At 50.6% G+C, this 9,637-nt stretch overlaps 1 protein-coding gene across 1 annotated transcript in view; it reads right to left on the bottom strand.

Annotated features, from left to right (window-relative positions):
* Window positions 1-513: 513 nt before the first annotated feature.
* Window positions 514-9,637, bottom strand: part of ALOX5AP (arachidonate 5-lipoxygenase activating protein) — a 68,297-nt gene continuing 59,173 nt past the window's right edge. Inside the window, exon 6 of the mRNA XM_058688352.1 lies at window positions 514-1,652. Within this exon, the coding sequence (XP_058544335.1) occupies window positions 1,622-1,652 (31 nt within the window). The 3' untranslated portion in view covers window positions 514-1,621. The remainder of the gene's footprint in view (window positions 1,653-9,637) is intronic.

Raw genomic sequence — 9,637 nt, forward strand, 5'->3', positions numbered from 1 at the left:
AAATTTTTTTAAATAAAAATAAAAATAAGCATTCATGAAACAGCTGGAAAAATCTAATACTAACTCGATATTTTCTGATATTAAGGAATCATCGTTGATATTTTCAGATGTGATGATGACACTGTGGTTTTATGTTTAAAATTAGAGTCCTCTTTTATTTTTATTTATTTATTTTTAATTTTTTTTTAACGTTTATTTATTTTTGAGACAGAGAGAGACAGAGCATGAACGGGGGAGGGGGAGAGAGAGAGGGAGACACAGAATCGGAAGCAGGCTCCAGGCTCTGAGCCATCAGCCCAGAGCCCGACTCGGGGCTCGAACTCACGGACCGCGAGATCGTGACCTGAGCTGAAGTCGGACGCTTAACCGACTGAGCCACCCAGGCGCCCCTAGAGTCCTCTTTTAGAGATAAATACTGAAATACGGATACGGATGAAATAATTTGGTGATTAGAGTTTGCTTCCAAGACTGCAGCAAGGAAGAAGAAGGGATGAGAGAACAGCTAAACTGAGGTCGACCATGAGTTGGTTTTTTTGTTGAAAATGGGTGCACAATGGCTATAGGGAATCCTTATATCATTTCAGGGGTCAGAATAACGACTATTTTTTGCTCTGCTGATGAGCTGAGAATGACCTTTACATTTTTAAATGTTAGGGAAAAGTTAAAAGAAGAGTATTGCACAACATGTGAAAATTATGTGAAACTCAAATGTTAGCGTCCACAAATAAAGTTCTATTAGAACACAGCGTCACCATTTACGCACTGTCCTTGGCTGCCTTTGTGCTGCAGCAGCCGACTTGAGCAGTTGAGGCAAAGAAAAATATGGCTGTCCATCCAAAGAATTCCCCACTTTGGCCATTTGGCAAAACACACCCCATGCCTCATCTACCCTCCTGGATGCCTTCTGCTCTGCAACTCAGAAGGTGTCTATGACATTGTGAAATGATTATTTTTCACCGAATTAATCTTGACCTTACGTCCAGCGTCGACACTGCAACAGTAGCACATATATGGCTTGGCAGCCCCGTCTGGATTCTCATATTGAATTCTCTACCCCGAGCCGTTCTTTGATTCTCTGCACCCAGGCTGATATTCAAGCAAAATGAAACTGTATATTAAAGCTACGTGCGTTTTACGTGACCCGTGGCAGCTGTCTACTTCGAGATTTGTGGGACTCTCGTGAAAGCCTGCCAATTTAGACCCATTACTTGTGATTCTGAATTCTTCCATTGCAGGTGCTCGTGCGGCTCTGGGTTATCTGCTGTGCATTTCTGCTGAAGTCAGGCAAATGACCCGCTGGGAAGGAGCGCCTCGGATCCCAGCCTCCGCTCTGTGGCAGCCAGCTCTCTACGAATCCTGTCGTGTCGGTTTTCGTGACAAATCCAGTCCTTCTGGATGGGTCTCTGGGGAGTTAATTGGGCGGGGAAGAAACATGCGGTGCCCCCTCCGAGAAGAGCCGCAGGATGGAGCCCTCTGCACCTGCCCGCTGGCCGGCGCTGGCCCTGTCGCGGCCCGCCTGTCAGAAGGGATGTGGCTCTCGCGGCAGCTGATGGGTTGGAGTGTCGTGCGAGCGCTCCTAAGGGCAGAGCGTGGCTGCTGCCAGCTGGTGTCGGAGAGCATGTCAGGGCAGGCCTCGGTCATGCCCCGGTGTGGCCTCCGTCACCCCCTGGCAGGGCCTGCCCACCTGGCCCCACGCCCGGGGCGGGAGGCGGCAGGCCCGCTCTGCAGTGCGGCCAGGGAATTGCTGCGTTCTTGTCCTCCGTGGGTTCCTCCCCACTGATGCTGGCTTCAAGCCCGCGCTCCGGGGGGACAGTGCCGGCGTGTGCGTGCACGCGTGTGCCTCTCCCGACCCCCAAAGCACGGGGTGTGGAGGCTCCCGGCAGCAGCCGGCTGACTCGGCTCCTGGGGGAGCGCCGATGGAAAGCTCCAGCGGCCGTGACCGGTCCGGTTACCCCACAAGCCCGGCTCCTGCCTTTGGTGTGTCGGGAAGCCACATAGTCTGTGTCTGGTGCCAGCCCCCCTCAGCTGGGAATTAGAGGAGATGGAGAAAATGAAGCTCCGTGGGGATTCGCCCAGCCTGGAGCGGATGAACACCCGCTCAGGGCAAAACCGGAACGGGGCCGTCCGTAAGATTTCCGTAACGTTTGGATGAAGACGAAGGTGGGCCCGTTGAAACAAAAAGGCCAGGATGACACCGAAAGGAGAGTAAAAGCCCAAATCCTCACCGTTGCCCAGGCCCTGCTTCGTCCAGCCTTTCGCTCTTCCTGCCTCGTTTCATGCCACTTTCCCTCGCTCCCACCTTGTCTCATACTGGTCGGTTCAGCTGCTCAGACATATACAGCCTTACGGCCTCAGGGCCTTTGCACAAGCAGCCCCTTCTGCCCGGAGTGCCTCATGCCCTCCTTCTGCATCCTCTTTCTCCCAGTCCTGACCTCCACCCCGCCTCTGCTCGTAGCCCACCCCTGTCCTTCCGTGAGGCCCTGGGGGAGAGTTGCCCCTGCCTCCTCCTCACCATCTCCACCAGTTATTCTGTCTCAGATTTTTTTTTTTTTTTTTTTTTGGACTCCGTCATAGCCCTTGATACAACTTAGCTGTTTTATTTCTTGTTTTACCTACTTAGGTTGTTGGGTTTTTTTTTTTTTAATATTTATTTATTTTTGAGAGAGACAGAGACAGAGTGCGAGCAGGGGAGGGGCAGAGAGAGAGGGAGACACAGAAGCCGGAAGCAGGCTCCGAGCCGCCAGCTCAGAGCCCAACACGGGGCTCGAACCCACAAACCGTGAGATCGTGACCTGAGCCGAAGTCGGACGCTTCACCGAAGGAGCCACCCAGGAGGCCCATGATATATTTTATCTTAAACAAATAAAATGTGTGATTCCTGATTCTGCCCACTGAAAAGGTAGGAAGGCATACATTTAAAAAAATTTTTTTAAATATTTATTTATTTTTAAGAGAGAGAGAGAGAGACAGAGTGTGAGCAGGGGAGGGGCAGAGAGAGCCAGAGACACAGAACTGGATGCAGGCTCCAGGCTCTTAAGTAGCAACAGGTAGCTGTTCTCTGTTTTATTCATTCATTCATTCATTCGTTCATTTTTGAGAGATAGCATGTACAAGAGCAGGGGAGGGACAGAGGGAGAGGGAGAGAGAATCCTAAGCAGGCTCCGTGCCCAGCACAGTGTCTGACGTGGGGCTCGATCTCACAACCATGAGACCATGACCTGAGCCGAAATCAAGAGTCGGATGCTTACGGACTGAGCCACCCAGGCACCCCTGCCCTCTGCTTTAAGATATAAGCTGCCTGACTCTTCAGGTATGGTGAGGCCAGCAGATCACGAGGTAACTGCATTGTAAACAGAGTCTGTGACCTTCAGTTCCCAAGAGGAGGGCCACCCGGGGAAGCATCAGGGTCAGGCAGGTGGCAGAGACAGGGGACTGTGGGTAAGAGCCTTTATTGTGGTTTTTCCCACAGGAAGGAATGGACAAGGCAGGGGAAGCAGGCTTAGGATTGGCTACTCGGAATAAACTTCAGAGGGCTCTGGGGCAAAGCTGTCCCTAGTTGTCTGGTATGCCCATTTGCCATTTAGAGGGTACCTTCCCCAGTTTGTTTCTTTTGCAGTTTAAAGACTTCTCTCGTGTATTTTGTAATAGCCGTTTTCAAGCACGCACAAAACAAACGAGGGTATAATATCCCCCAGCCCCAGCTATCACCTCACCTCAGTATTTATCAACCCACGGCCAGTCTTGTGGTAACTATACCACGACCCCCTTCCCCCTTTTCCCCAACTAATTTGCAGCAAATCCTTGACAACAGAGGGTCTTTATAAATCGGATCAAGTCACTTCCTAGTTTAAAAATCTCCCACAACTTCCCAAGGCTTTGACAGTGAAAGCCTACACTGAGCGTGACACTCGGAGCCCTGCTAACCACTCTGGGGGCATTTCCTCATTCGGCTCAAGCTACCGTGGTGCTTCTGTTCTCTGGACTCACTGAACCTGTCCCAACTCCATGCCTCCACCCTTGCCGTCCTGCCCTACGTCTACTCAGCTGGCTCTACCCTGGCATTTACATCTCAACTCAGATGCCCCACCCCTCTGAAAGGTCTTCCCAGGGGACCCATCCTGGTAGCCCCTTACCTCTAACGACACACTCTCCACTAGAAGACTCTGAAATCAGTTCACTCATTTCAAAAGTTTGCTCGTCCTAAAATTAAAGCTTCAGGGGCGCCCAGTGGCTCAGTCAGTTGGGAGTCTGACTCTTGGTCTCATCTCAGGTCTTGTTGGGCTCCGTGCTGGGCCTGAAGCCTACTAAGAAAAATAGATAGATAGATAGATAGATAGATAATTGATAGATGATTGATAAATAGATGGATAGACGGATAGATAGGAAGACAGATGGATACATAGATAGATTGATGATAGATAGACGGATAGATAGATATATAGTAGATAGATAGACAGATAAATAGATGGATGATTGATAGATAATTAATAGACAGAGATATAAGATAGATAGATAATTGATAGATGATAGATAGATATTTAGATAGATAGATAGACTGATAGATCGGAAGATCGATAGATAGATAGATAGATAATAGATAGATCAAAGCTTCAGAAAAGCTTTGTTCAACATAATTTTGTTCAATGTTATTTCCCCATAAAGTGCTTGGCATATCATAAGCACTGGCCATTTGTGCAGTAAAAGCAAACAGAAAAGAATACAAATGAAAGGTATTAACTTTAGGGCAGTTTTTTTTTTTTTTTTTAAGTTTTTTTAATGTTTTTTAAAAAATTTTCTTTTTCAATGTTTATTTATTTTTGACAGAGAGAGAGAGACACAGCATGAGCAGGAGAGGGGCAGAGGGAGAAAAGGAGACACAGAATCCGAAGCAGGCTCCAGGCTCTGAGCTGTCAGCACAAAGCCCGATGCGAGGCTCAATCTCACGAACCTTGAGATCGTGACCTGAGCCGAAGTCAGATGCTTAACCGACTGAGCCACCCAGGTGCCCCATAAGCACTGACCATTTATGCAGTAAAAGCAAACAGAAAAGAATACAGATGAAAAGTATTAACTTTAGGGCAGTTTTAAAAAGCAAACTTTCCTGGTGCACTTACCGTCAAAGTAACGGATTTAATTAAACGTCGTGTGTTAGGAAAAATACATGCGCACCAATTTATTTGCGGGGGTAGAGGGACAAAACCTCTCACCGTGCAAAGACATGCGCACCTGTGAAAGATCCTAAGTGAGCTGAGTTCTAAATCCGCAAACAGAAAAAGAAAGTTCAGGATGAACTGGCTATTTTTAGTGCTTAGAGGTACCTCCTTGCTCCAGCTAATGTGAGAACCACACTCTCTCGCTCTTCATGCCTTGACATGCCAGGGGGGAGAAAGGCCTCTAAGGAGACAGGATTAATGAATTCTGAAATGAGAAGTAAAACACAGAAATTTAGTTCGTTTAAGAAAAGCCTCCATTGAAGGCGTTTGAGTATTTGAGGTCCTATTTGACAGAACTCAGATTCTACAGTGAAATTACATCGTGCGTTTAATTATTTCATATCATGTTTTAAAACAAATATATCAAACATAATTTAAAAACATGATTTTTTAAATGGGGAAAATCCATTCCAAAAAAAAAAAAAAAAAATCCTCTTTTCTTCCCGGTCCTGCATCCCGCACTCTGCTGTCTACACAGCCCCTACCCTCAGCCCCTACCTTTCATCTAACCTGCCTTTAGAACTGTCTTCACAACTGAGAATCTCTTTCATCTGCCTATAGAAATATTTTTGTGGAACGGGTGCTCAGTGCTCCCGATTGTGAGTGCGTATGCCCTTACACACAAAAAACATGTGTGGTAGAAAAGTTTCGTGTTGATTAAATTTGTATTAATCCCAGGCCTTTAAACTCACTAGAAGGGAATCTTTTTACAAAAGCAAGCAACACTCCCCATAACTGTTCTAAGTCCACAGACTGGGAGACTGGGCCGATGTAAGGCAGGTGGCACCTACACAGCCGTGGGGCCTCCCTTCTCCCTCGGGTCGACTCCGGCTTTCCAGAAGGCCTGGGGGGACGACAGCGTACCCTCAAGCCTTCTCCCACACGTCCCTCGTCTCCAAGGGAAACGACGGCATTATTAATTCAGGCACTGGCAGGAATGTGGAGGGGCTGGGGCGGGCTCCTGGCACGGAAACTCTTGGAAGACACAGCACTGAGGCAATCGGGAAAGCTGGAGCTGCGTGCCGGGCAAGGAATCCGTGGAAAAAAACCTCACCTGGTTTCCTTAACTCTGTGGCTGGATTCAGGCCTCCTACCTCAAGGCCTCATGTGGCTGGGCTGGGCTGGCCTAAGGAGTTGGGGCACAAAGGACTCTGAGGGACGCCTGGGTGGCTCAGTCGGTTACGTGTCTGACTTTCGATCTCGGCTCAGGTCGTGACCTCCCGGTTCGTGGGTTCGAGCCCCACGTCGGGCTCTGTGCTTCCAGCTCAGAGCCTGGAGCCCGCTTCGGATTCTGTGTCTCCCTCCCTCTCTCTCTGCCCCTCCCCCGCTTGTGTTTTCTCTCTCTCTCTCTCACACACACACACACAAAATAAATAAATAAACTTGAAAAAGAAAGAAAGAAAGAAAGAAAGAAAGAAAGAACGAACGTCGGTCGAGCTCTGTGGATGGCATAAGCCCAAAGACTTCACCTGTATGCCACATCATTTGGAACATTTTTCTGTGTGGCAGCAAAAACCCTTGACGTGATTGGCTCACTCACACTGCACACGTCTCTATGAGGTAGGATTAATATCACTTTCTACCGCGTTGAGGGAACTGAGTCACAAAGAGGCAGGAGACCTAGTGAGCTCACATGACCTAGGCAGAGGAGGAGCTGGGAATGTATCCAAAGCCCTCTGACACCAGTGTCTAAGTTCTTGACAAGCACAGAGCCAGCACAGACAGGGATAGAAAACACAGACCCACACAACGTGGGTTCAGATCCTACCTCTGCTGCTCTTTAGCTGTGTGACTTTAGCAGGTTGCCAAGCTTCTCTGTGCATCAGTCACTTTAGGTATAAGCTGGGAATAACGATAGGAGCCACCACATGGGGTTGCGTGTGCATGAAATCAGCCACTCACTACACGTGAGTGCTTCTCTGTGCCTGGGCTACAGCAAGTGCTGTGTGTCTAACGCGGTCTCCCCAGAGAATGGGGGTCCCTTCCCCCACCCCTGCCAGATGGGCGACTGGGCCCCTGCACTCCAAGGCCGAGCCAGTCTGCTCTGTGAGCCCTCATTGTGCCAGAGCCATATGGGGCCAAGCCGGGCAGCCTGCCTCCAGGGCCTTGCGGAGCACTTAAGGGAATTGGCTTCCGATTTTTTCTCACCGCATCCAGGAGCTCATGGGAGGCTGCGCTGAGGGTCAGATCTGAGGCAGAAATTAGAATTAAGCCTCCTCTCCAAATGCTTGAAGCTCTGCCATTAGCTCTCCCCACCCCCTTCTCCCCTCCCCCTCCCTTCCAGCCCTCCAGCCCTCACACCCTCCCCACCTCCCTCAAGTCCGGGGTTCTCAACGTGACTGCAAAGGCCCCTGGGAGGCTGGGGGGTCTGCAGTCTGCGAAACTGAGCGTGTGTGCGCCCACGCGAGCACGCATTTCTTGGGGAGACTTCCACAGTTAGTGTCCTGTTCTCAAAAGGGGTTTGCGATCCCCCAAACGTCAGGGACCCTGGCATTGATTCCATCGGATACGTCAATCTATTGGGCTGGGCTCTCCAGAAAAGGCCCCAAGCTGGAGTTAGGCATGCAGGGGGTAGCTGAGAAACTCCTGCGGGAGAGATGGGGGCGGCGGGGGGGGGGGGGGTTGGAGAAGCAGAATTGGGGGGCAGTCAGGCAGGAAGGAAACCTACCCAGGAGCTGCTCGCTGGGGTTCTGGAGCACAGACGACCAGCAGAAGGGTCCCGCGCTGGACAGAAGCGCTGGGCCCCTGGACCACATGTTGGCCTCCGCAGTCCTAAGCAGAGTAAGGCCAGGTTTGAAAGCTGAGGTCTATCCTGAAGGACCCGTCACCCCGCCATGCTCATTGTGGCCGGGGCCTGAGCCCTTCCTGGAAGGGGGTCTGGGCGGTACACCCCGGTGCCCTTTACATGCCCTGGGTAGCCACTGCACCCAGCTTCTGGCCCGTCCTCCTCACAGTCCATCAGACTTGCCCAGGTAGATCCAGATCCAAGTGGCCCAGCCTAAGCCACACCAGGGGCCCCTCGCCCTTGACCTAGGAAATAGGAGTCCCTGAAGTTGACCTTCGGAAGAGAGCCAGAGGGATGTTGGGCAGGAGAAGCAAGGGAAGTCTTTATCTCATGAATGGATTATATGCATGATGGTTGTTTAAAATTTGGGAACATTTTCTCACGGAAATCCTATTAGAAATGGTTCCCCGGGCTCATTTGCAAAAACCTATTAAATTCTTAGCCATTTCAATAATAGGAAGGGTCATCCTGAGGTCGGAGGCCGGAAAGACCCCCCCCCCCCCCTTCCCACCTCTGAGTTGTCCGGGGAATCCTGCAGCAGCGGAGGAAAAGGAAAAATCTGCCAGCATCAGGGGGCAGAGGCAATCTGAAGGACTCCAGGCTGGCAAGGGCGTCCCAGGACTTCCGCAGTAAAGGGAGAGGGGCTTAGCTGTAGAGAGACAGAACCCAGGGATGCGGAGACCCCCGGGGTCTGCGGCAGGTGGGGGGGGGGGGGGGGCCCTGCAGCAAAGGCACGCTGCTCTGTGCAGTGAGGTTACGCCGCCTCTTTACTAACAGGGTTTCTTGCCTGCCATCAGCCCAGGCCTCTTTGCGATCACCCTCCCGGAAAGGCTCAGCCTGGCTGGAAGGAGCCAAAGCGGCCTCCAGCAAGCTCTTGGTTAACCTCTGCGATGCCGGGCTTCTCCTCCCAGAGCGCCCTCAGCGGCAGAGCGCGCCCGAGGGGGGCGTTCCGAAAGCGGCCACTAGAGGGCGCGTCCGCCCTTCCCTACTCCGGGAGCGTCCGAGAGGGCAGGGCGCGGGTGGGGAAACCCTTGGTTGTCATGGCCCTTTAATGAGAAGGCTGTTCCCAAAGTGCCCTCCTCCCAAGGAAAGCTCCAGGCTTCCATTAAAGGGAACAGCTGGGGGGGTGGGTGATGGGTATTGAGGAGGGCACCTTTTGGGATGAGCACTGGGTGTTGTATGGAAACCAATTTGACAATAAATTTCATATATTGAATGAATAAATAAATAAATAAATAAATAAATCAAGGGAACAGCTTATTTATCCTCTAACATGAGGAAGCTTCCATACAGCATCAATTAAACATGCTTAATGTGACCAGAGCGGGAAAACAGCTAACGGATAGAATGAAGGGTTGTTACCATTTTGAAACATCAAACCACCCATTCCGGTCTCCAGGGCGTGTAGATCAGCTCTGGGATGGGTCTCATGTTTGTCTATATGCCGCCGAGTCCTGTCCCCTCCTCAAACAGGCTGAAGATTGGGGGGCTTGCCTGGGTATGGTGTCTAGATCCTCCAGACCTGTCGAGTAGCCTTGCTTCATACTAATTTTTCTCATTAGTACGCACATTGTCAGCACCTTCGTTACAATGTGGGCGCTGAAAAATTGGGCCACTGGTGACATTTTCTACACTGTTG

Source organism: Neofelis nebulosa, chromosome 1, assembly GCF_028018385.1.
Source record: "Neofelis nebulosa isolate mNeoNeb1 chromosome 1, mNeoNeb1.pri, whole genome shotgun sequence".
Lineage (NCBI taxonomy): Eukaryota > Metazoa > Chordata > Mammalia > Carnivora > Felidae > Neofelis > Neofelis nebulosa.